The following is a 26,884-nucleotide window of genomic DNA, read 5'->3' as shown; positions in this document are numbered from 1 at the left end:
TGGGAGCCAAAGTATTCAATGCACTAACTATTCATTACAAGACAATTCCAAGTGCACTTCCATCTATAGGAAGCTGGAGTCCAGGGAAACATCAAAGTGATGTACTCACATCTTTGGCTGTATAGTAATAGTAACCTGACAGTTTGCTAGTGAGCTGCTCCTCCCCAGTACAGGGGTGTCAGCGATACACCTAGAATTTAGGGACATTAAGAAAGCAAGCATTACCTTGGCTATGCCCAGGTAGACATGGTAGCAAAACCCAGCTGAAAACAGACAGGGGTTTTTTTGTACTGGCTTTCCAGTACAAAAAAAAAAAAAATCCAGCTGCTTCTAAAATAGAAATCACTAGCTGCTTCTTAAACAGAAAAAAAAAGCTTCTTCTTAAACAGAAAAAGGAAATGCTTTCAGTATCATTCCAGAATGTCATTAGTTGATAATCCATTTAACCATTCAGATTACCAACTAAGCAAAGAGGCAAGAGCCCCATATTGCAGATTAGGCCAAACATACTGCTCTCAAAATGTATTCACTTTATTCCAAATGACATCAGGTATTCATCCTAGCAAAACCTGCCCTAGACTAAGCAGAGAGAAGCACTTATTGTACACCACCAATGCTCAATGCTTAGTCTATCTTACCAAAAAGATTTTAACCTTGTCTCCACAAGATGCCTTCCCTATTCAAAGGGAATGATCTCAGACTGCACTGAGCACTCACATACTTTCCACAAAAGCACTTAATCTCTACTTTCCCATTAAAACACAAGAGAGTTTTTACCTTCAGCTCCTCCTCTTTATTAGCCACTTGTATGAGTCCTGCCTCAAGCAGCTCTTCAACTGTCTTGATTTTATCATCCTTCTCTCTCATGCTGAGAAACCAAAGTGAGCATTAGCAAAAAGAGTTAACCTTTGAGGGCAGTTTAGCTATCAACAGTAACCTCACTGTCAACAAAATTGAATCTTTATTTTAGTCTATGATTCAAAAGAAAAAAGTCTCACCTTCTTTCCATCTGCTCTAACAAGTCTTTTTTTGCCTATAAAAAAAACAATAGTGATGATTAATTAGAGCAATAATGTTTTGGGATTTTATGAAGGCAAATAATCAGAGAGCATCAATTTAATCAGCTTAGTTACCACACTAATCCAGAAGGAAGGAAAGTAGGGGGAGAATGTCCTCATGTGATGTGTGTCTAATATTGATGCTGGAAAGATGTCAGTCTTTCAGGGGAGGTACAGATCCAGCCCAAATGTCTTGTTGATTTTACAGATGGACTACAGGAGTTCTGGTGACAAGATGCCATGGGACACAGGATCCCATTGATCATAGTGAGTGTCAAACGTGCCAAGCATTGTGCGGCATCTAATCCATAACAGCCAGCTGAGTACCTGAAAAATCTGCCTCTTTTGAGTGTTTATTGAAACCACAAGCTCCATCTGAGGTTCACACAGCAGAACATGTGTGACTTCTCAAAAACAACACACTGTGAAAGACCACACAAGAAACAAGCCAACCTACCAAGAAAAATCAGCTCCACTATTTCAGACAGGACACGAAATCAGCCAGACCCAAGGGAATAAAGCTGCAAACCTGGTTCTCCACCAGAGGAAAGGGAGCTGAACCAAACAGGGATCTGCTGGCTAACAGACACCAGTGCAGAAAAGAAGTTTCCTGCCCCACAAGTCTTTTTTCCAGCGCTTCAAGAAGTTCACATTCCGTAATGGTACAAAGTCAGAAGTGTTCACAAGAGCTCTCCCAGGCAACACTCGCAAAGGAGATGGGGTTGAGTAACACAACTGCTTTGAACCTGCAGCATTCTGTGTGAATACCAGTGAGACTGGCTGCAGCTGTGCTATGGTCAAAAATATAGAAGAGGACACTCAAGAGACATCAGTGTAAATAGTTCTCATTCCATGGGTCTGTTCTTTGGTTACTACTGGTTTGAGAATTTATTCCAGGATAGAAGAAAACAAATAGGGTGAAGATCTTACTTTGGTCTCTCCACCTCAAAGTAAGAGCCCTCTCCCCAAAAGCTGGTTGTTCTAGAATAACAATTAAAATCCCATGAAAATTGCCAATAAAACTGTGAGAAGTTGAAGAAATAAGATTCTGCTTCTGTTCAGCCAGCATTCTTCAGGGAAGGAGAAAAACAAAAACAAAGATCCACATTTTGTTTGGACACTCTTGTCTAGCACTTGAAGACAGTCACAACTGCCTTACTTTCCATGCAAGGGAAAACACCTAAAAAGTAACAGGCTTTGACAACAACCAGCTCAGCCTAGGGCCAGCTTAAGGGTAAAAAAAAACACTGAAGAAGTTAAAAAGAACAGAAGGTATTTGATACAAGCTCAGTGAATACTGGCTATACCTGCTCAGACAGGAGAGTCTGCAGCTTCTGAACTTCAGCTTGCAGAGTTGTGTTTTGATCCTTGAGAACCTGGAAATAAATATAAACATTTTATAGTTCAGAACTGCAACCCCTAATTACAGCATTTTCATATTGGTAGTGAGATAATTACATAGCACAGAAGTCATTACAGTGAATTCTTTGGAAGCTACAAGACCCCTTTCCCCTTCTTTCTTGCTCATCTGTACTAATACTTCTGTCCTTATGCTCCCATGAGAAATTCAGCTGTTACCATCTATATTCCCTGGCAGAAAAACCACACAGTACCAGAGTGTGAGAGGCAAGAGAAACCACATTTTTCTCCTAAAGCAGTATCAGCATCATGCCAAGATTTGACAACTGGGGAAGCAAATGGTCGAGGATCACCCTATTTCTCTTCAGCTGCCTTAACACTGAGGATGCACAGGAAGAAGTCAGCAGTCCAGCAGCAAAGGGGTTTGTACAGCTCCCACACTTTGGTCTGACTGGGAAGAGGTGAATCAGGAAGGCACACATGCCTCCCCCTCCAGCATTCCTGCTCTGTATAACAGACACAGCAGCCCTATTATTGCTTTTTGTTTTACAGTCTTTTTAAAGTCCTTAAAGCAGGACATATGATCTGAGACCCAAAGCCTTACAAGGACAATACAAGCAGGAAGGCACAGTAGCAGTAAGGATCAAAAGAATTGCCCTGTTTGAACATGGCTTTTCCCTCTTTCATGTGCATAGGAAAAAGCAGCACTTCCTTCGGTAGAAGGATTTAGTATAGAGCTGGTGTAGCTTATGTTTGGGATCAAAGACAGGAGAAAGAGACTAGAAGAGCACAGAATATTCATGCTGAGAGAGCACTATGGATTTCCAGCATCATGATGACTATGATCCACATTCAGTTCTCTGTTCCCAAGAACTGCTAGAATGGCCTCCAGATGATTTCTGCTATTACTCAGCACTGAGCTGATTTCAGCACAGTAACCATCCACAACACCTCTAAAGCCTTTTTCCTGGATAAAAGTTACTACAGAAACCATCGCACTAAAGCAAGTTCAGATTATTCCCCCTTGTGTTCATTTTCACCACTTCACCTGCCATTTTATAATGCTCCACCAAGCTGAAAGCCCCGCAAGTCACAGTAGCTTCAGACCTGCCAACTTACTCAACTGCCACCTGTTCCAGCTCCCCTTTCGAGACCACTTATGTACCCATTACCCAGCTTCACTGAAGATTCAGCTGACAGCTCTATTACAAAAGTTTTACTACAAAAAAAAAAATGAAGTTGTAGCTGATTCCTATTCTATTAATTGAGCAAAAAGCCTTCCCTCTTGTTCTCTGACAGCTTAGAGAAACTACAGAGTCTTGCAAGGCTCTTATCAAAACCTCCTTAATACATAAATCAAGTTTACTAGCTGCTTGCTAACACCCTCAAAGAGCTCCAGGACACTCATGAGGCACAGCTTCTCCTACAAAAGCATGCTGCCTCTGCTACTACCCACCCTTTCTGCTCCCCACTAGCAAACCCACCAACTTGACATCATGAGATTCAGAGTGAGTGACCTTTCACCAGAAAAATCAGAAGAGCAGCAGTACCCAACACAGGCATTAAAGGAGTTAAAATGATGGAGTCATCACTTTTCTCAGGAAGCAGATCTATTTCTAACAGCTAAAGTTCAGAAGAAAAAAAACGAAGGCGGCAGAGGGCAAGGAGGAGTTAAGCTGCTCTCTGCACACACTTCCTAGAAGCAAGTACCAGCTTTGCTGTGCAGACCCCAGATGTCAGATCTAAAAGCTTCAGCAATTTAGCCGCAGCCTCATGAAAAACCACTTAAAAAGAAAAAAAGAAACCTAACATAATAATCCAAGCAACAAAAACAAAGGCTTACACCAAGGCCTTGAAAATAATATTAGAAAGTAGAATGCAGGAAAACAGCAAACAGCAATACCTTTTACTCAACAACCTCCCCTTCCAGATTTCAAAGACCTCACTCTTCACAACTGCAGACACCACACTTAACTTGTGTTACCCTATCTCTTATTCTGCTGCACTGTTATGACTGTGACATCCCACATTGCTCTTGCCTTGCAAACAGAATACTGTAATTTACTTTAACACCTGCAAGTTTTATTTTACCAATCAACATTTAATTGTATGAAATGCTCAACAACCTCCAAAGTCTGGAAAACTTGCTGTAAATAATCACAAGAATAGCTATTCTACATCATACCTTGAATTCTTCTGTTGTGTTTGAAATCTGAGCAAGCTCTTCTCGAAGTTGATCTTCAAGATTTCTTATTTTGTCATCTTTGATGTGAATGCTGAGACACGGAAGAACAGTTAAATACATTTTGTCATCCAAGTCTTACAAAAAGCATTGATTCAAGAGAACATTAAAGACCAGAAAACATTGTTTATCAAATCTCAGAGCTATTTACCTTTTCTGCATCCTTTCCAGCTCATGTGCAGCAGCAGCCTAGATATAAAGAGGATTAACACAGATTTAAGATACATCACATGATTCAACCAACCTTTCATTCCACAATATTAAAAAGCTGGAATAAGTCATTTGGCCTCTAAGCACATGACTCACCAGCAAGAATGAGGGGCAAACTTGTCTTCATGCACTTTTAAAACACCAATACATACCAGGGGCAAGAAAGCCACTGCGCAAAGGGAAAAAATATCCCAAGAACATTCATTCGACAACCAGGATTATCTCCAATTAAACATTTCATTTCCACCTCTGTAATGAGCCATAAGTTACATAGCAGTAACAGGGACAGCATTACATTTGGTTCTAAAAAGATCTCTATGGTGAGGTGGGGGAAGATGGGGTGTTGTATGCTTTGGAGGTTTTAGAGGGATGCTTATGACCCTTGTACACAAATGCCAAGACTGCATATTCAAGCACAGCTGTGTTCACTCCTGTAAAGTGTCCTGCACTCCATATGCCCACAAATCTAAACCAAACAAGTAAATCACTTCAGTAAATTGGATATCCAAATAAGAAAGATTTCACTGGTGAGAGAAGGGTAAGAAGCAGGCCTCCCACCAGCTATAAGAACTCCAGGGAATCACCTATTAGCCCAATTCAGTCGCCTTACACCTTTCATGTGCTTAAGCACAGATTGCTTAAAGCCAATGGATGTGCATTTCATGACAGAATAGGTAGTAAGAAGTAAAATTAAATATTTAATAAAACAATTTTTTTACCTGTTCATTTGTCAGAGCCTGTAACTTCTGTACTTCTGATTTCAGAGAGAGATTCATGTTCTGTAAGACCTGAAGGAACGAAAAAATAAATATACTTCCATTTTGCATAGAGACAATATTTAAGGTAAGTTCACTCTCCACTGCAAAGTATTTCAGATTACTTTCTGAAGGGCTCCATTGGTAACAGCAAGGAAAAACCTCGAGCTTTCTTATCAACAGCTTCCTATCATCAAGCATTGCTTAGAAGAGCAAAATCAGGAGACTTTTAGCTGAAAGAGCTGTTTCTAGACCCAAAAGCCTTGGGGGCTTAATTTTGTACATGCAACCAATACGCCACTCCCTGTATTAGCTGGTATTTACACAGGCTTTCATTATACCTTGAGCTCTTCTTCCTTGCTGGTTAAGTTGGCATGTTCATTGCTTAACGAGTCCTCCATCTGCTTTATCTGTTTGTCCTTTTCCGCAATCCTGAACAAAGAAGAAGTGATGACATATCGGTACTAAAAGGTCTTAGATGAAAGTGGTGCATGAAATAGCAGGCTAACACAAAATACACGCTGGCCTTTAAGTCCAGCTTCTACTCTAAATCCTGCTGACAGTACACTTTGGATCCAAAAGCTTTTCTATCCATTTTAAAAGCTGTTTGCTTGCCAAAATTTATGAGACATTCTCTAGCTCTGAAACACAACAACTACCCATCCCAAGGGGAGAAGTCTCCGGGTACCACCAGACAGCCCAAATACTAACAGTTCTCATGGTCACGCACATTCCTGCATGCTGGACTGATTCCCTGTATATAGGCAGGGGTAAACAAGAGAGCAGACACTGCTTTCTCTGTCGCATATAGAGCTACACACAACAGATTCCAAACCTGAGGCTGGACACTGAAGAAAAATTTATAGGAAGCAGTTTCCTAGTTACCAAGTCAATCTCATGGTGAGAAGTTAAAAAGTCCCTCCCATATGCACTGCACATGCATGGAGGAAAGATGGCATGCATTAAAAGCCAGTCACTCCTCCCAAATACCAAAGGAAATGAATGCTCACACTTTGTGTAGTTCTTCTGCCAGGACTGAAGCTGAGGTCTGCAGAAGGAAGAAAAAAAAAAAGCTGAAAGTAAAGCAAGTCAAAGAACTATCATCGACAGTGAACCAGGAATAGCAGTTCTAAAATTTGTGTAGTTATTTTAAATTGGCACAGGATGCTTCCAACAATTTCCTGGCTAAGAAAGACTAGAAATACCAGCACATACTAATGTCCCTTCCCCTTTAGCCTAAGGCAACACAAACCAAAACAAAACCAGCACTTTCCTCCCATGGATTAAGTGCTTTACATGACATTCTGCTGACAAACCACACAAATTTAAAAAAGAAAACCTTGCACAGTGCATCAGGACTTGTGTCAAGAACAAACAGCAGCACAAAATCAGCAAATGGCATTTTTTTTTTCCTCCTGGAAAAAGCCTATTCATATGTGGTCGCTATAGTCACCCACAACAGGGCACAAGGAGAGACCCATCACAATGGCTACTGAGGCACCAAGGGACCTCTATAGACCGTTTCACACACAGTTTGGTAGTAGCAGAACCTCTATATTCATTTGTACTACAGGTAACATAGTGGTCCTTACTCAGCCTTACCCTCCCAAAATCCTGGATGTCGCAGAGCTTACACCCATGGGACCATAACAGCAATCCCTGCACTGCCTTATACAGATCATACCATGGAGAAAAGGAGAATCAAAATAAATATCAAAGGGAATAAATAGTTCCAGTCCTAGACTGGTCTCCTTAGTTTCATCAACCTTGATGTCCAAAGCCATATCCAGTGCAACCTCGCTTTCCCGAAGTGCTATTTTCACGCCTACTGTCCACGGTGGAAGACTACCCTTGCATTTTCATAGCCTGTGGTGCTACACAGGGAAAGTATACAGCCCCTTTCCAACAGTCTCACTGTGTAAGCCAGAGCTAAAAACCAAAATCTCCCTAGTGATTTCTTTTCAAAACCCTTGTACTGGAAAGAGAGGAGGAGGTCATGAAGATGCTGTAAATCTAGAGTGCCTCTTCCTTCACTGCTCTCCCCACCCAATGGGTTAAGGGACATCAGCTAAAGCCAGATAACACATTTTCAGTCTGACATTGGATTTAAACTACATAAACCGTGTCCATTATTAAAAGAACAGAGCAGCCAACTACATGTAACAGTCTCCACTGGTGTCTTCTGAGAGGATCTGTGACCTAGCTCTACATGGAAGCAACTTCAGTGACTTTGGGGTTTTTCATAGCATTTACAGCAGAAGTAATTCCTCAAACCAACTAGTCAAACTAAAATTTTACATACTAAAAGAACTGAGAAAAGCATTGTGCAGATTTGGTGCTGCTTTGGTGGTTTTGGTTTGGTTTTATGGGTGTCTGGGTTATTTCTGCACAAAAAAAAAAAAAATCACTGCTGTAATGAACAAACAGCTTTATATGGGAGTGATCATAAGACACTTTCTCAACCTAATGCACAAGGGAAAAGCATGATCAGGTGTTTCACAGGAGGACTGCAAGAAGACCAAAAGAACCACAAGACAGAATAGTACACATGCAAAGCTACAGAAAACAAACATTCAGAAAGGCAATCTACCCTTTGGTTATAAATGAAAGCCACTACAGAAGGAAATAAGTGGATTTTTCCCCAAAAAAGGACAGCAGAAGCTTAAGTTTTAAACAAGTTTGAGAAACATTAGTAAAAAGAATACTAACAAGTCTTTGCTTTCAGCATTACATATCTCATATCCAGCTACAAAACAAGATCTGGCTTTTAATGAAAGTTCACAATTCATGACTACAAAAGAATGCTGTACCTGGGCTGCCATTTGTGAATGAAACTTCTGAAGCTGAGCATTCAAAGCATCATTCTGCTCTATCAGCTCCTTGTAAGAGAGCACAGAAAGAAAAGCAGGCTGAGATCTGGAGCTAGTCAACTTTTGCTAGGATTAGCTCTTAGCCATGATAATGTTAGTAAGAACAGTTTAGCATTTACCTCAGACACTTTTCAAAGACTGTTTTTCCACCCCACTAAGAACATCCTATTTGAGTGGAAGCACAACCTGTTCTGCATCAACAGAAAAAATACTCCCTGCCCCATTGGATGCCATTTGGTTTCCCTGAAGCCCTCAAGAGCTATGTTTACACTGCCTCTCACCACTTGATGCCAGAAGAAGAGAAATCACTCCAGAAGAGCTCATACAAACAAAGGTATATGGATGCTCTTCCAGGTTGTTCCCCAGACCATAACATCACAGCTTTGGAAATTGCCTGGGTCAGCACATTTTCCTGACTTGCCCAAAGGGCTTCTCAGGTCTGAGATGGCCCCAGATGGTCACAGCACCACACACAAGGTCTCAACTCACAAGCTGCCAGACCATAGACTGGCAGACAGTTGTCTCATTCCTTATTCAGTGGGAAGCTTTACTAAAGCAGTATTGTAAGGATAATACTATGTTTCCATAGGCAAAAAATGGGAGTTAAAAAACAAACCCTTAGGATACTTGAGTAATACTACCTGCACCTGCATTTGCATGGAGTCCTCCGCAGAAGCTCTCTTTTGCTCAGCCTCCATTAACTGCAACATCCTCTGCTCCAGCTGCTGTTTTGACACCATTGTATCAGTAAGTTTACTGTGCAAGCTCTGGATTTCATTGTCTTTGGCCACAAGTTTATTCTGCACATCTGTAGCAGAAATGTCAGGATTTTAGTTCAGAAGTAAATATTTTGCTGTAGGGGAAATTTTCCCTGTACACAGGGAAGCTGATTAGAAGCCTTGTTCCAGCAAGCCAAGGTTCAGCTCTCTCATCAGCATTCAAACTAACTAGTATCACAACACAGTATTTCCCCAGGGTGCTGAAGCAGTACTGACTTTACCTGAGCTTTACTTTAAGCCATTTATTCAGTAATACTCTTTTTTACAAATGGTGACAGCCAAATCACTGCAGCAAGCGTTATTGGGGAATTTTGTGATACATGCCTTGTTGTGCTGCTTCATGTTCTGCTGTTCTTTTCCTGAGATAAGCCTGGATTTCTTCCCATCTTCTCTCTGCTTCCTGCTGCTGGACCTTCACATTAAAGGGAGAGTTGATGAAAAGAAGTCAAACCTTTAATTTATTTTTGAAACATTCAGAATGCATCTCTCTAGTGCTATTCCCAAAACAGATGGCAATGAAGTAAAGTTTTCTTGCTTCCATTAGGGCACATCAGAAAGACAGAGTACCCTGTAATCCTCCTCCTAGAGTAGTTTAACCTATTAATTTGAAAGACAAATTCTGAACAGGATTTCATTATAGGCTCTTAACAGGATGGTTTCTGTAATATGAAAGTGTAGCATCTTTGCCCAGCACGTTCAGAATTAACACTAGATGGTAGACTAGCCAAGCATCACATAAGTCTGCATCTAGTAATTAAAACGTCTCAACTATGGATAACAACTCTCTACCTACAAAGGCTAAAGGCAGGAAGAACGTCCGGTAGCTAAGGCTTAATTGCAAATACAAAATAAGTACTGAACTCTGGTTTGGCATTCGCATCCAAGAACAATAGATTTCTCTTCTGGAGAAAATAAGCAAAGACAAAATATCTTTTCTTCTAAGGAAAAATAAAGAGGTACATCCAGAAGCCAGGCCATTTACATTTTAGAGCTTAAAATCTTTCAAAATTTATATATATATTTAAGCAAAAGCTTGTAGTCTCTCATAAAAATCATACAAGGACAATGCGTTGTGGATTAACAACTCCAACTCAAATCTTGCTGGAATTTTGCACTCACAGAAAAAGTTCAAAATCACCAGTGAAGCTTTTATAACGATACTTGATATTGACCTGGAAGGCTAAGTTAGACTTTACAGGGAGCTTTGTAATCACTCAAAACCCAGACTTCTGAATAAAAAATACTAAATAAAACATTATTAAACATGAAATCAACCCATAGGCTGACTCAGCCTATCTGAAAATAAGTACTTACACATAGAAAGAGAACAGAGATTTAGCATCCAGGGAAATGGCTAAAGCAATTCTCACACACCCCACATCCCACCCAATTCAGAACCTGGCTCAGATAAAGCCTTGAGAGCAACTCAATAGGCAGAAAAAACCCGAGTCACCTTCAGCTGAGCAACTGCCTGCTCTGCGTTCTTCTTCTGGAGTTCTTCTTGCTGCAATTTACTGCTCTTCTCTCCCAGTTCATTCACCAGCCTAGCATAATCCTGGCGCAGTTTGTTCAGTTCAGCCGATTGCCTAAAAATAAACGTTTTTAACAGCTTTTTTTTTTTTTACAAGAAGCACAGGCTATAACAACAGCTACTCAAATATCAACACTAACCCCTATATCTGCAGCCAGAGGGTTGCAGAGGGTTGTTGGTTGCTTCCCCACCCCCATCACTGCTTCACCCTAGAAAAGGGATGAAGGTCAAGTACCCTTGGCCATCAGTACAGCAGCTACAACCCACTGAGTCAGAAATAAAAGGTCAGCAGTAAGCCTCAAGCATCAGCTCCTTTAAAACATTTGTAAGCTGATGGTCATAATTTGGACAAGCTTATATAAACTCAGCATAAGGAAAGGTCTTGCACTAAAATCCACATTCCTTTCCTATTCCCATAAACTACTACTGATCTCAAACTTACTCAAGACTATTCCCCCTGGACTAACTGTAACGCATCTCTCCAGATGCTATGTTGCCTCCTGGCCTTGACTTACCTATTAACTTATAGAGGTATCTGATGCAATCTCTCAGTTAAGGGGAGAAGATGCATTTACAGAACTCAGTGGAAGAATTTTAAGAGGCTCACCTTTGTGTCTAAGCAAATGAAAAGCATTTTATTTTTATCTTAAGTTTGCCTAAACTAAGGATTTTTCAAGAAAACTGTCTTAAGAGAGAATGAAGTTTCATTTCTATGAACAGGACTCCTAAAGTCTGGGTACCCATAACATTCTCCAAGCTCTCCTTATATTGACCTGCTCTGGCAGGACATGCACAGGGAGCAGAATGCACATCTGCTGAGCAGTGCTTGGCAGGGCAGAAACTGTTAACAGAGAGGTCCACACAGAAGCAACATCTTTGCAAGAACAGAATAACCAGAAAAGGAAGATCCAGAGACCTTTCCCAGTCCTGACAGCGATTCTGACACTCTACTCTCCAACAGTAAAAAAAAAAAAAAAAAAATCAAGTATCTATGAGCATATGAAGTGTAGGTTTTGCTTTCTATAGGCAGAAGCCCACTGGCAGCAATCCACACATCTGACTACAACACCTTACACCAGGGTGCCCAGCTTTTATCACAACACATACAATTGTCTCTGCCAGCTCAGGAACAGCCCAAGTCATAACTCACAAAGACAAAACCTTGAGAAGCCTTTTAGTGTCGCAAATGTTTGGAGAAACAAACAGATAAAGCCAAATGCCTCCCCAGCAGTATCATAACTGAAAGACAGTGTTTCTTTTCTTATAGCAAGACTGATTTACAAGTTTATTGCTACTGTTCTCTCAAGAGATCAGCATCTCTGGATGCTCAGGATCATCTCTCCTAAAGCCCCAGGGGAAAGGATACATACCCTGCCAGAAACACCAACTGTGGCTGAGTACTTTGCACTTTCTGTTGAAGCCACTTCCTAAAAGCTCAGGCTTCAAACTGATAAGAGACAGTTATCTGCTCTGAAAGCCTTGGTTCAATGCAAATACAATTAGCTACCTCCCTAGCCCAAAATATCTGTGTTCTATTAAACCACAAATTCAGAGACAGTCAAAGAGATGGAAACAAAAGGAGCAGAAGCCAGAACTTCAGGGAAGGTTTAAAAAAATACACAGAGCTCTGAGTAGCTGCTAACATACTTGCTCTCCATTTGATTGGTAGAAGTACTGACTGCATCTCTCAGGATACCATTTTCCTGCTTCAGGTGGCTTATTTCTGCCTCCATCTGCTCACGGAGTTGCTGGAACTGATAGGGAAAGATCAGTTATAGAAAGATTAAAGCAAGGAGCAACAAAAACCTCAACTTATAACAGTAGAGGTCACAATAGTTTAAGCAAATAAAACTAAGTGGACTTTTTTTGAGACAGGGGGAGTTTTATAACCTTCCTGTGTGCAACTGGAAAAAAAAAACCACTGTGCAACTCAGACCCTCTTGCTCAAATAAAATCACCCACTTCCTTTTATATCAGTATATTAAGCTATTTAACAAGGCAACCTTTTTGTTTAAAAGGCTACAGAAATGCTAATTCAGATACTAATTGCTCCATAACTGGCCATCAATCATACTTTTCCAAAGGGAAAAAAAGAACAGATGTACTGTACATTAACATTAGAAGTTTACAGAGCCCTCAAAGCAGAAAAAGTATAAAATAGCTTTTATTATAGCATGCACACAGATTATAGAATGCAAACTGAAAAGGCTAGTCCTCATCGAATACCCTGAAGTCAAGATTATGAAACAGATCCTTTTTTAGGCAATAATATGCATTGACTACATTTTCAACATGGTTCCAAACTGAGGCAGAAAGAAGCCCTGATAACCCAAGGTTGCTTCAGAATGATACAATACCACATTGGAAGGGACCTCACGGATCATCTGGACCAGCATTTCTAGGCAAAGTATGACCTCGACCACACATCCCTGCACCCTGTCCAGCTGAATCTTAAACATGTCCAATGTTTGGGAGTCCACCACTTCCCTGGGGAGATTATTCCAACGGCTGATTGTCCTCACTGTGAAAAAGTTTCCTCTTGTGTCTAGTCAGAATCTCCCCAGGAATAACCTGTACCCATCACCCTCATCTTTTTCATGGGACAACTTGTCAAAAAGTCCATCTTCCTTTAAATACTGGAACATGGTGATCAGGTCTGCCTGAGCCTTCTTTAGGCTGAACAAGCCTGGTTCTCTCAGCCTTTCCTTATATGCAGTAGGGCAAACAACAAAGATACGACTCAAAGAAAAAAAAAAAAAGACATCGCATGTCCAGACACCAGCACAGCTGGGTTACAAACCAACAGCCTCCTTTGAAAATCCTCAAGCACAAACAGCTATAATACTTTCTTCCTCTACCAGTGCCAGTTTGGAAACTGGTGTCTGCCATATCTCCAAGACCCAGTTTCATTAAATGACTGGCTCACCAATAAGGATTTCGTATGTAAAAATAAAAGCTTGTGTACCAACTGCAGCAGGAGACAGCAGTCCTTTGTAGGGCAGCCACCTCCATCTCAGCACCAACACACATAACAAGCCAGTCCTTTGATGTTTGCTGGGGGGTTCACACACGTTTTTCTTAATGCCAACAGAATGATCCCAACACATGATCCCAACAGATGCAGGGGCACAAACCCCATCTGACTGGAAGCTTTGATAATTTAAATTTCAGCTTCTCTGAAATGCTACATCAGCACATCAGTAGGGGGAACAGAACCAGAGCACTGGTTCCTCTCCTCTGCATATCACTCGTTCCTCTCCTCTGCATATCACTGGTTCCTCTGTGCGTACTTCCTCCAGCTTTGCCTGTGACAACAGCATCTGCAAAAGCCATGCAGCCATGCCCACATCTCCTTCATCCTGCCCAACCAGCAGTAAGGCCCTACTGTAATACAGTTGTCTATGTAAGTTCAAAATAAGCAGTCTGCGCTCCAGGTAACAGTTGTCTCTCCTGGGGTAACCACTGGACATGTTCTTTAAGTTCTTTTCCAGCCTAGTTGATTCTATTATTCTAGAATACAGTTCTGCTCCAAAACTGCAGAGGTGCTCCTCTCTTAAAGTGCCAAGACAGAAGATACAGTATTAAAACTGGAAAGTTCACATGCTGGGCTTGATGCTTGAGACATTCACATAAGAATAGACTACACTAGAATGTGAATCTAAGCACGAGTCAAGCTCATATAAGAGGGGCCATATTTTCTTCGCAAACTTTTTAGCTAGACGTTTTTAACCTGATGAAACAAACTCTTCTGAGGTCATTCCATTACAATGCAACTTCAGGAGAGAGTAACAGAGGTCTTAAATACAGGTGTCTGCCCTTCAAGTATTTTCAGCAAAGCACTCCCCTAGGCAATAATATTTCCGGCATATTATGTTAGGTTGTCACTCTTTAAATTTAATTTTAAAAATTATTGTATCAGCCAGTAAATGATCATCAGCATTAGTGGCTCTCTTGAGTATTTCAATTAGATTTTACACTTTAATTGAGTAACATTTCAGCAGAATACCACAAAGGAAACGTAACTAGATCAGAGACCAACTGCTTGGCTAGCACCGGTCTTTTACAGACTATGGAAGTTACCCATGAGAGCACCTTGACTTTCTTTTAAGTAAGAAAGTTTTCCATCCTCAGGTAGATGTGTCATACCACTAGCACAGTGCATGCAAGATTCCAGGTAAGTAGCAATCTGTGTGAGTGAACAACAAAAGCTGAGCCCTGGCTAAAGCAATGACTCCTCAGCACTGATCTGCTTATGCATGAACATCAAGTTTAACAGTTTGGTAAAGCATTTACCTTTATCTTCATCTGCTGAGATTCTTGGTAGCTAACGTGTATTTTACTCTGAAAAGTGCCATGCTCCTTTTCTAGCACGTTGATCCGCTCTCTCATTTTGGCTGTAAGCAAGCCATTCCTCTCCTTTTCTGCAACCAGCTCCTTGGGTGGGAAGGAAAAAGGCAAAGAAGTCATCTACTGCTCCTTTCTAGAGTCTAACAGTAAGAGGTTGAAGGTAAGCAAAAACATAGCCAGTGAGCACCAAACAAAAGTCAGCAATCTCCGCTTGGAGAAGTTACAGCATTAGAACTGACAAAAGCTTCCAGCACTTCTATGAGGATTTGGATCAGCATAATTTCACATTTATTAGAGAGGTTTGCCAATTTAAACACTGATCTTCCATTGTCTCAGAAGAGCTGAACTCTTTATTTCTATTGAGTTTGGCCAGATTAGAGAGTCCTAACAACTAAAACCACTAATATCATAGAGGGCAGAGCTTAGATTTTCATCCCAAACTTAGCAAAGTGGAAGAACATGGATAAAGAACTGTGGCAAAACAACAGAGCATTTCAGAGCAAATAACTGCTTTGCAGCTGGTTGCAAAACCAACAGTTCTGCTGGAGGAGATGGGCTATCAGTACCTAGCAACAGCCGGAGAAACCCTGAATCCCACCAGCATGATGCCACATTGTAGCTTTCAAATTAAAACACACAGTGCTATTTAAATTAATCATTTATTAGCCAGTAATTCAGAACAGACATCTAGGAATTCACAGAGCTGCTCCTCTGCAATATAAATGCACTTGTTGTAGAAAGCAAAAGCATTAAGTGCAGCTTTCAGCCAGCTCTGACTGCAGAATGAGATACTTGTACCACCTAAGCTTCAGGTGTCCTTCAGCTATGCAGCACAGCCTGCAGCTCCTTACAGTGCCAAGGAGCCTTGACAGGTAATATAAGTTCTCTAAATCATTAGTCTGAATACCCTCCATCTTTTCAGAGTAATTACAGATTTTTCCACATTTTCATTTAAATAAAAGCTATTCTCTCTTAGATCCAACTTACTTCAGGAGGCTGTCTGCCATCCATCCATCTGCCCATCCATGTGTCACCCCACACACCCTCACCACCTGCCACGTCCATCCCCCAAATTAAGTGACACAAGTTCCCAAACCCACGTTCACAAAGGCATTTAGGAACCCGAGTTGCATCAAAACCTTTAAGTCACTTCTGCAAATGCAGTATAAAGAGCTTGACACAAAAGTTTTCTGTTATTTTTGCATGTTAACAAATGCAACAAAATGAAGGACACCAGGACATTCCTTCTACTTCTCCACCAATTCCACCATCCACCTGCAGTTCTCACTAACCCAGCTACCCTGTCAAGACAGTGCCAGAGATCCTGGCAAGATTAATCTTCACCTAGTTTGTGTTTTGCCAGTACTTCTGAGGTCAGGCACCACTTGCTTTTTATCCTCTCCAGTTAACATCTTTATCACCCTTAAAGTCCCTCCAGCTTCTAGAAACATATTCAGAGAAATATCAATTAGAAGATGAGAAACATCAATTAGAAGGTAAGAGCTTTTAGTCAGTCAAGCTGAGCTTTTTCTCTTGTTTATCCTGATCTTTTAGCACTACAGTAACTTCACTTTTACCCATTTTCTCCCAGCTTCTCCCTTCCCTCTCCAAGTCCAGCTGGCAGAAACCCCCCCAAATGACCTTCTCTGCAGCACCCACCTTGCCTTCACAAGCACCACTTTGCAGATGGCTTTTTTCCCCCTAACCACATCAGGTTGCCACACACTCGGGCTCCTTCATACACTGGCTCCGCTTCTTCAGTACAGATCTCCCCTCTTTCATTCTACAATCCTGAGACAGAGTTTCTGTCTCCCCCTTCTCAAACACATCAGAAGTTCTTTCTTCCTATAACTTTCTCCCATATTAACTATCCCAAACCTCTTGATCCCACCCTACAAATGTACACCTACCTGTGCCCTGCCAGGAGCAACACAATACCTATACCCTTCTTCCCTTCTCATCTGCCAAGGCTCCCAGCTGCCATGTCCTCTGGCCACTTTGCTCCCATCTTTAGCCACCCAGCTTTCTGTGCCCAACTTCTTGTCCCACAATAAGACCTTCCTGAACATAATGCCCATGTGCTTGAAAACAAGCCAAAACTTAAGAATCCTCCCACCAGAAGTCTCCAATTCACTCCATATTTGCACCTAATTATTTGTTCTACCATAACTGCTTTCCTCTGAAACCCTCATTGAGTTCCATAAACTGGTCTTGACAGTGACATCAGCATCCCTGTAAGTCAAAAGCAATCAGAGCAGCAACTCAAGGAGCTACACAGGCAGTCTACACCTTCTGTAGCTTCCTTCTTGAAGAAAACTGATGACTGTTGTGCCTAGAAGCACATAAGCATGTGAATGACAGAATATGTACTGGATTAAGACTGCAATGCAAAAGAGGTGTTTAATATTTGCATCCACAAAACTGCCTTACACTCATAAAGGAAGCGTTTTAAAAGTAACCTTTCAAAAAGAAAAATAGCCTTAGCTTAAAAGTCTCAGTAAATTAACACTCTGGAAAATAATTCTGCATAAATGTGTTAATAGCATCATAAAATCAAACATAGTGTCTTGGTAAACTTCTCCAATATAAAAAAAATCCACCTTTCAGTTTATACCAAGGTCAGTAAACCACCATTTGCTGGCTGCTAGCCCTACAAACCCCTGCTCTTCTCCCACAGCCCTCTACATGCATGCATCTCTGTATTTACCTGGGTGAGCTGCTTGCACTGCTCCTTTGCAACTGTTGCCTCCTCCTTCATCGCAGTGAGCATTTTCTCTTTGTCTTGCAGCTGATGTACAGCTGCAGCCGACTCAGCCTTGCTAGCCTGCAGCAAGAGCACATAAAAATGATCACACATGCCAGAAGTACTTGCACAACACACTAGCAGGCAGCAGAGCAAACCTGAGAGCAAGAAACACTCCCTCCTGCCCCAAATCATCCATCTGTGTGGGGTACACAGCACCAACAGTACTCAATTCTGCTGCTAATGCATCCTGCAGCATCAGTCTCGTTAGACAAGGAAATGCATTTTCAAACACACTGAAACCAATTAAGAGAATAAATGGGCTCTTAAGGTGCTTCCATGTTGGAAGAGAGCTGGTGTGGCAGCGCTGGGGAAAACAAAGAACAGCCATCAAGAGAAATATGGGAAAAAGACACAGAGATGCTGAATCATTCAATAATTGAGATTGGAAGGGACCTCCAAGATCACCTGGTCTGAACTGTGCTCAATGCAGCTATAATCCAACAAACCTAACCTCCTGAAATACCTCATTACAGAGAGAAAAAAGGAACACTGGTCTGGCCTCTCATTCCACTTCACAGGAGACCCTCCATCTGACATAATTATTTTTCTGCTGGCACACTGACACACAAAGGTTGAGATACTACAAGGAACAGAACTAGAGGAATGATACCCACAGTCCTATTACTTGTATATAGGTCCTAAAAATTAAGGAATTCCAGTAAGGGCTGAGACTCCTAGATGTTTGTGCCCAGACTTCACTCAATGTAGTCTGATAACTGAAGAAACAAAGACTTGTCAGTCCTATAATGCACTGCTTGGAAGTTCTTGTTTAATGGTCTTGTGTATGCATGCAGTACAAAACACACTGTCCATGTCATACATGAATTACAGACAGGAAAATATTCACATTTATATCTACAGAAACCTACATTTCCTGGTTGTATACAAACCCAGGAACACATTTTGATCCCAAAAGTTTAGCTTTAATACCAAACCTTCCTTTAAAGGAAAAAATACAGAGAACAAGCTGGCTGCTATTACAAATAAAACAGGCAATACCCATTGCAAGTGTACCACTATTGGGTTTCCAGTCAAGCACTGAAACAAAGGCCTAGTAAGAATATGAAGTCTCTGTTCTTGGAGATTTTCGACACCCAGATGAACAAATCCCTAACTTGCTATGAATTTAACACTCAAACTGCTCTGAGTAGGCAGAAGACTGTATGATATCCTCAAGCCCCATCCAACCCAAACTGCATGATACGCTAGCATATTGCACCAACTGAATTGACACATACTCAGTTCTGCATTTCTGTTCTGCTATTCTATCTTCAGAAACACACAGAATTGCAAGACTTCAAGTGACAAACAGGATGTTACAAACTCAAAGTGACAACCATATCAAGTCATGGGAAGAGCAGATATTTGCAAGATATTCAACATCATCATTCTCTTCTGTCTTAATAGAAAAATTAAGAAAGAACTGCCTAGCACTGAGACAGGTTGCCCAGATGGTTGTGCAGTCTCAGTCCCCAGAGGTTTCAAACTAGGCTGGATAATGCCCTGGGCGGCATTTGCTGACCTCAGGGCTGGCCCTGCTTTGAGTAGGAGGTTGGACTACTGAGGTCCCTTCCAAATGTGAACTGCCCTACAATCCTGTGAGAAAAAAATATCCAAAGCAGTCAGCAGACTAGGGCATATAGACCTTTAAGATGAAGAGACTTGAAAAACAGAATTAGCTGATCAATTGCAGAGACATAGCAGGTTCTTCTTAATCCCTACTATAGTTTGTTCTATTTACACATTTGTGAAAGATCACTCCTGAAAGTCACCAGATGGCCTTTCCCCATGCCAACACACACACATCAGCAGTTCTATACCTATATATACCTTTAATTCTCCATGGTTATGTCTGCTCTTCATGAGCGGTCAAAAGCTAGCAGCCTGTCTAGCCAGCCCATGGGATGGCAGATGGCAGCACAGAGACATCTGACAACTGCCTTCTGCATGCAAAGCATGCACAGACCAGCTGGAAAAAGTCTTTATAAGACAATGCAGAAATCACAACAGAACATTGATATAGCTAATTTGACAGTATTTCTTCCAATTTCTGCTTAAGTTTTCTTTCCATCCCTGTCCCCATCCCCATTCCTCTCCCCCCCTGCCCCCGTCATTCACCTTTTGCAAGACGTCATGAATTGCACTGGATTTTTCCTTTAACATCTCCACTATGCAACGGGCCTCATCTTCATTGAAGATCATATTCTTCATGGACATTACAAAGTCTTTAAATTTTACTTCAGCACTCTCTGCAACACAAGGGAGGATATATTTACTTTGGACTCCATATAGAATCATTTATTTTGCCTTGAAACAGCATGTGATGGGGTACCATTATGTATTAGATTTATTTTCAGTCTGAAATGCCAAGAAGCAAGAGGTCATGAACATTCAGCAAAACCAACATCTCTCCAATTTAAATCCAAGAACAATCTGCCAACTGATAGTTTAGGGAAAAAAAATCTCACCACTTTGTTTGCACAGTTGGTAACATTTATAGCATTGCTAGCAAGAAGACAAAGCATAATACAGATTTTGAAGAAAAAAATAGCATAAATGTGAAAACTTGAAGAGCCCTTTCTAGTGTATTATGACAGTTATTCAAACTGAGCTCTCAATTTAAAGGACAGCCTGGCTCCACAATCAATACAAACATGACAAGTTAATGAATTTAAAAACTGTCACATTTCTGATTACAATAAATGGGAACCAGAAATACAGTCCCTCAATGTAAGTTTAGAAAAAAACTACTGCAGAAGGAGTTCAGCAGAAGGAAGATAAATCAGTAATACCCCTCTTAATGGCTAAATGCTTGAAAACACACACCGTGCTGGGTTCAGCTGTAACAGTATTTTTCTGCTTCCTAGCAGCTGGTACAATGCTGTGCTTCAGCTTTAGTTCGAGAACAATGCTGATAACCACAGCACACTGGTGTGTTCAGGAACAGTTACTTTGCTCAAGGACTTTTCAGTCTGTCGTGCTCTGCCAGTGAGGAGGCGCACAAGAAGCCCAGAGGGAGCAGAGACAGGACACCTGACCCAAACTAGCCAAAGGGGTATTCCACACCACAGCACATCATGCCCAGTATAAAAACTGGGGGGAGTCACCAGGAAGGGCGGATTGCTGCTTGGGTTGGGCTGGGTATCAGTCAGCAGGTGGTGAGCAATTTTATTGTGCATCATTTGCATTTATTGCTTTTTTCCTTTTCAGTTGCATATTCTCTCGTTATTTCCCTTATTATTAATAAGTTTATACTGTACTTCAGTTATTAAGCTGTTCTTAACCTGTAGGGTTTACATTCTTTTGATTCTCCTCCCCATCCCACCTGGAAGCAGGGAAAGGAAGAGTGCCAGAACAGCTGCATGGTTCTGAGTTACCAACTGGGCTTAAACCACGACACACATAGAAAGAAACACAATTCAACTAACTATGCTCTAACAGGAACAAAACCAACATTGTTCATATAAAAAACAGGCTGCATGTACACAGTCATTAGGTGGCCCTCTAACTTCAGTAAACAGAAGCACACCCAGTATCTCTCAAGTATCACCAGTGCTCAGCAACAGGTGAAAGGATGGGAGACATGCCATTGAAATGAGGCTAAACATCAAACTCAAACCTCTCCAGAGTTTGAAAAATAAGTGAAGAACAAAAAAGTGGTAGCGATTCTAAGCCCTTAAAAGAAATTATCAAGCATAAAAACAAATCACTGAATAACAGAAGGGGGAAGGAAGGGGAGCAAGAAGAGGAGTAAACACTGAAAAATTCTAGCCCGTAGTCTCCTAGTCCTATATCCAATTTAATTCTTGGCCACAGTTCACATCACTGCTGCACTGACATCATTTTTTCCTGTTACCAGGAATCCTGGTACCATATACTGGTGTCACACCAAAATCCTGAGATCGCAGTCCGGTTAGCCAGGAGTCTATAGCAGCTTGGCCTGGACCAGCCTTCAGGGAGCATAGGGCTCAGGCAGAAAGGCCTTGCTCTTGCATCCAAGAAGCTTACAATTAGAATCGTGAGAGATTTCTATATTGGGAAGGCAAATCCCAGCTGACACAGAAGAATTAGGAGCATAGAGAAGGTTACAGCTTGCAAAGGAAATGAGAAGGGATGGGTACACATGAGAGGCTTTGATGCTTCAGGGTAGTAATATGCAGCCATTGAGCTAGAAGCACAAGAGAAGCCTCAGGCAAATGGGAATCTAATCTAGATACCAAAGTGAGTTGCTGGGAAGCTTTCAAGTGAGCATTTTAGAAGACAAGTCTAAAAAGAGATGTTGCCAACAGTGCAGTGAGTGACAAGGCAGACAGTGTTGCAGAGCAAGCCTTCTGAACAAACCTGAGCCCCTGGGAATCACTGCTCAGTCACCTGGCTTCTCCTCTCTGGCTGCTCAGAAATTTGAGGGTCTCACCTCACAGCTCAGTAAGTCTGGTACTCTTTGAGCAGCTCAGCAGCCTATTTAAAATTTCAGGGTGGGATACAATGCTCATGAATCACTTCAGGCCTCTGTAGGAGAATATGAAGGAAGCTCTCCTGTCCCAACCAATTTCAAACTGCATTGAAAGGAAAAGTCCAAGTCTTCTTCAAAACTGTCAGACCATTTCCACTGGCAATTTGCTCCAGGTAACTGTTGCACCCAAAGACACACACTGCCTGGTCAGCCCCAACTAGCTCCATGAACAGCCCCAGAGCATACAGCCTGCACTCCATGTCTCAAGCAGACTCCAACAGCCTGTACTGAAAGCTCTTGGTTTAGAGTCCATCCCTTAGCAATGCCTGAACCATCTACTGTAAAACTAGCTCACATGCATCTGTGTGGTCTGCAATCACCCGTTTGCTTACTGTGAGGACACAAAAGCCTACAGTCAGCATGTTGGTCAACTGCTAAGGTGAGTGGCTCGAGAGGGCGCCTTCAACACCGGAGCGGGGGGAGATCAGCGTCCAGGAGCCTCAGCTCAGAGCCGCGAGAGCCACCGAGGGAGCCTCAAGTCCTCGACAGGACCTGCCCAGAGCCGGCAGCTCAGCTGACGAGAGCGAGCGGCTGACTCACAGGGGGCGGAGCCAGGAGCAGCGGCACCAGCCCTGATTGGTTAAAAACCTGCCCCAGGGAGCGCGGCGAACAGGGCGGGTCGGGGCGGTTCTGGCGGGCGGGATGGTGAGCACTCGGCGTGTGAGCAGGGCCCGGCCCGGGAGCTCTCCTCTGGCTGCCCCGGCGGTGCCAGCGGAGGCACCCAGACAGAGCCGATGAGTGAGAGGGGAGGCTGCGGTGCAGAGCTCGGGGTGTAGAGAGGAGAGTGCCTGCACCGGTCTGGTGAGGGGAGGGTGCACTCGGTGCTCCCTGGTGGAGGTCCTGCTGCAGCAGGGGCTGAGCTGCGGGAGGCTGTCAATAGGCTGCGAGATGTCAGGGAAGCTGAGAGGAAGCAGGGCAGCTTGCTCCAGGCCCAAACTGTGCAGGGACCTCAAGCGGCCCCTGTAGCTCACGGAGGAAAGAAGGAGGCCGTTAACCTGGGAAGCTGGAAATAGTAACGAAACCAACCAACCAACAACAAAAAAAAAAAGGAGGAAGAGGACAATTAAAAGCAAGGGGCTTCCCCCTAAATCTGATGTCACCACCCAGAACCGCTTTGCTGTCCTCCAGGGGGCTGATGAGGAAACACCCTCGAACCAGAAACAACTGGCTGAGGCACTGGTAAAGAAGATTGCTACTGGTGCTGCCAGGAAAAAGCGGCAGGTCATAGTAGTACGGGACTCTACTTTGAAAGGAGCAGAGGTACCCATCTGTCGGCCTGACCCAGTCTCAAGGGAGGTGTGTTACCTACCAGGGACACAGATCAGGGATGTTGCAGAGAGACTGCCTGCTCTAGTAAGCCCCACTGACTATTACCCTCTTCTAGTGATCCATGTGGGTACTAGTGATATAGATAGCAGTAACCTGGAGAACATAAAGAAGGACTACAGAGCCCTGGGGGAGGTGGTTAGGGGCTCTGGAGCTCAGATTGTCTTTTCGTCAGTTCTCCAGGATACAGGGGAGGACCCAAAAAAAGCTAGGAGGATTGGCCAGGTTAATAAATGGTTAAAAGGGTGGTGTCACAGTCAGGGGTTTGGGTGTCTTGAACACACAACCCAAGTTTGTAGGCCAGGTCTACTGGGGGCTGGTGGAGCTGGTCTGAGCGCAGTTCTGGTAAGAGGCTTGCCAGACTAGTCAAGGAGGCTTTAAACTGGATGTGTTGGGGGAAGGGGGCATCACTCCATCCCAACACACCCAGTCAGTTGCCAGCACCTATAATAAATGCTCAGAGCAATGTAGAGATATCCCAGCCCCTCCAGCCAATGAGCCAGCTTCATTCGTAGCTTGGCTCAGATGCCTCTATACAAATGCCCATAGCATGGGGAACAAACAAGAGGAATTAGAGATGTGTGCACATCTACGGGAGTATGATATAACAAGCATCACAGAAACATGGTGGGATGACTCCTATGACTGGAGTGTTGGAATGGAAGGTTACAGGCTCTTTAGGAAAGACAGGCCTGGCAGGCGTGGAGGGGGAGTTGCCCTTTATGTTAGGGATAGGCTGGGGAGTATGGAACTCTGCCTGGGGACAGGTGAGCAGTCCACAGAGAGTTTGTGGGTCAGGGTTAAAGGGAATATAGCTATGGAAGACATTCCTGTGGGGATCTGTTACAGACCACCTGATCAAGGAGAACCTGTGGATGAAGCACTCCATAGACAGATAGGAAAAGCCTCATGCTCACAGGCCCTTGTTCTCATGGGGGACTTCAACCATCCTGATATCTGCTGGAGGGACAGTACAACCCAGCACAAGCAATCCAGGAGGTTCCTCGACTGTGGGGAAGACAACTTACTTCTGCAAGTAATAGAGGAGCCAAGAAGGAGAGGTGCCATGCTTGACCTCATGCTCACCAACAGGGAAGGGCTCATTGGAAATGTGACTCTCCAGGGCAGCCTTGGATGCAGCGATCATGAGATGCTAGAATTTGAGATCCTCAGGACAGTGAGAAGAGCGTGCAGCAAGCTCACTGCCCTGGAGTTCAAAAGAGCAGACTTTGGTCTCTTCAAGAACCTGCTTAGGAAGGGTCCATGGGATACAGCCCTAGAGGGCAGGGGGGCCCAAGACTGTTGGTTGATATTCAAGGATGACCTGCTACAAACTCAGGAGTGTTGCATCCCAGCTAGAAGGAAGGCACAAGGGCCAGGAGACCTCCTTGGATGGATAAGGAGCTGCTGAGGAAAATTCAAAGGAAAAAAAGAGGCTTATAAAAGGTGGAAGCAAGGACAGGCAGCCTGGGAAGAGTACAGGGATGTTGTCCAGGAAGCTAGGGACCAGGTTAAGAAAGCTAAGGCCCAGTTAGAATTAAACTTGGCTAGGGGTATTAAGGATAACAGGAAGGGATTCTACAGGTACATAGCAAATAAAAAAGACTACAGAGAACATAGGCCCCCTCAGGAAGCTCTCAGAAGAGCTGGCTACACAGGATTTGGGGAAGGCTGAGGTTCTGAATGACTTCTTTGCCTCGGTCTTCACTGCCAAAGGCTCTGACCATACCACCCAAGTCTTGGAAGGCAGATGCAGGGACTGTGAGAATGAAGACCTTGGGTCCACTGTAGGAGAGGATCTGGTTTGAGACCATCTTAAAAATCTGAACATGCACAAGTCCATGGGACCTGATGAAATCCATCTGCAGGTCCTGAAGGAGCTGGCAAATGAGGTTCCTAAGCCACTGGCCATCATATTTGAAAAATCATGGCAGTCAGGTGAAGTTCCTGATGACTGGAAAAAGGGAAATATAACCCCCATTTTCAAGAAGGGGAAAATGGATGACCCGGGGAATTACAGACCAGTCAGTCTCACCTCTGTGTCTGGCAAAATCTTGGAGCAGATTCTCCTGGAAGGCATGCTAAGGCACATGAAAATCAACAAGGTGCTTGGTGACAGCCAGCATGGCTTCACTAAGGGGAAATCCTGCCTGACCAATTTGGTGGCCTTCTATGATGGGGCTACAGAACTGATGGAGAGGGGTAGAGCAGTTGATGCCATCTACCTGGACTTGTGTAAAGCGTTCGACACTGTCCCACACAACATCCTTGTCTCTAAATTGGAGAGACATCAATTTGATGGATGGACCACTCGGTGGATAAAGAACTGGCTGGATGGCCGCACACAAAGAATTGTGGTCAATGGCTCAATGTCCAGCTGGAGACCAGTAATGAGTGGTGTCCCTCAGGGATCGGTGTTGGGACCGGTCTTGTTCAACATCTTCATCGTTGACATGGACAGTGGGATTGAGTGCGCCCTCAGCAAGTTTGCCAATGACACCAAGCTGTGTGGTTCGGTTGATACCCTGGAGGGAAGGAATGCCATCCAGAGGGACCTCGACATTCTTGTGAGGTGGGCTGGTGCCAACCTCATGAGGTTTAAGCATGCCAAGTGCAAGGTCCTGCACCTGGGTGGGAGCAATCCCAGGTACAGCTACAGGTTGGCCAGAGAAGAGATTCAGAGCAGCCCTGTGGAGAAGGACTTGGGGGTGTTGGCTGATGAGAAAATGAACATGAGCTGGCTTCAGTGTGTGCTTGCAGCCCAGATAGCCAACTGTATCCTGGGCTGCATTAAAAGGAGCGTGACCAGCAGGTCGAAGGAGGTGATCCTGCCCCTCTACTCTGCTCTTGTGAGACCTCACTTGGAATATCGTGTGCAGTTCTGGTGTCCTCAACATAAAAAGGACATGGAACTGTTGGAACAAGTTTAGAGAAGGGCCACAAGGATGATCAGGGGACTGGAGCACCTCCCATATGAAGACGGGCCGAGGAAGTTGGGGCTGTTGAGCCTGGAGAAGAGAAGGCTGTGTGGAGACCTCATAGCAGCCTTCCAGTATCTGAAGGGGGCCTATAGGGATGCTGGAGAGGG

At 43.2% G+C, this 26,884-nt stretch overlaps 1 protein-coding gene and 1 long non-coding RNA gene across 13 annotated transcripts in view; one reads left to right on the top strand and one right to left on the bottom strand.

Annotated features, from left to right (window-relative positions):
• Window positions 1-26,884, top strand: part of LOC133273918 (uncharacterized) — a 376,828-nt gene that overhangs the window by 180,744 nt on the left and 169,200 nt on the right. The window lies entirely within an intron of this gene.
• Window positions 1-26,884, bottom strand: part of KTN1 (kinectin 1) — a 113,620-nt gene that overhangs the window by 29,970 nt on the left and 56,766 nt on the right. For 10 of the 12 annotated variants that reach the window (XM_061462587.1, XM_061462586.1, XM_061462591.1 and 7 more), the window contains 16 exons: window positions 20,076-20,206; window positions 17,859-17,975; window positions 15,098-15,238; window positions 12,452-12,558; window positions 10,727-10,859; window positions 9,598-9,685; window positions 9,136-9,302; window positions 8,435-8,503; window positions 6,635-6,672; window positions 5,966-6,056; window positions 5,589-5,657; window positions 4,811-4,848; window positions 4,603-4,693; window positions 2,366-2,434; window positions 999-1,033; window positions 778-868 (listed from right to left, as the gene is read on the bottom strand). In XM_061462587.1, coding sequence (XP_061318571.1) covers window positions 778-868; window positions 999-1,033; window positions 2,366-2,434; window positions 4,603-4,693; window positions 4,811-4,848; window positions 5,589-5,657; window positions 5,966-6,056; window positions 6,635-6,672; window positions 8,435-8,503; window positions 9,136-9,302; window positions 9,598-9,685; window positions 10,727-10,859; window positions 12,452-12,558; window positions 15,098-15,238; window positions 17,859-17,975; window positions 20,076-20,206 — 1,475 coding nt within the window. The remainder of the gene's footprint in view (window positions 1-777; window positions 869-998; window positions 1,034-2,365; window positions 2,435-4,602; window positions 4,694-4,810; window positions 4,849-5,588; window positions 5,658-5,965; window positions 6,057-6,634; window positions 6,673-8,434; window positions 8,504-9,135; window positions 9,303-9,597; window positions 9,686-10,726; window positions 10,860-12,451; window positions 12,559-15,097; window positions 15,239-17,858; window positions 17,976-20,075; window positions 20,207-26,884) is intronic. The other 2 variants (XM_061462589.1, XM_061462595.1) reach the window with 1 other exon arrangement.

The sequence above is a fragment of the Pezoporus flaviventris genome, unplaced genomic scaffold (genome assembly GCF_033815535.1).
Source record: "Pezoporus flaviventris isolate CSIRO_AGI_PZ_B2104156 unplaced genomic scaffold, CSIRO_AGI_Pfla_v1 ptg000035l, whole genome shotgun sequence".
Classification (NCBI taxonomy): Eukaryota; Metazoa; Chordata; class Aves; order Psittaciformes; family Psittacidae; genus Pezoporus; species Pezoporus flaviventris.
The sequence above is the reverse complement of the archived record's forward strand: the minus strand, read 5'-3'. Positions and strand labels throughout refer to the sequence as shown.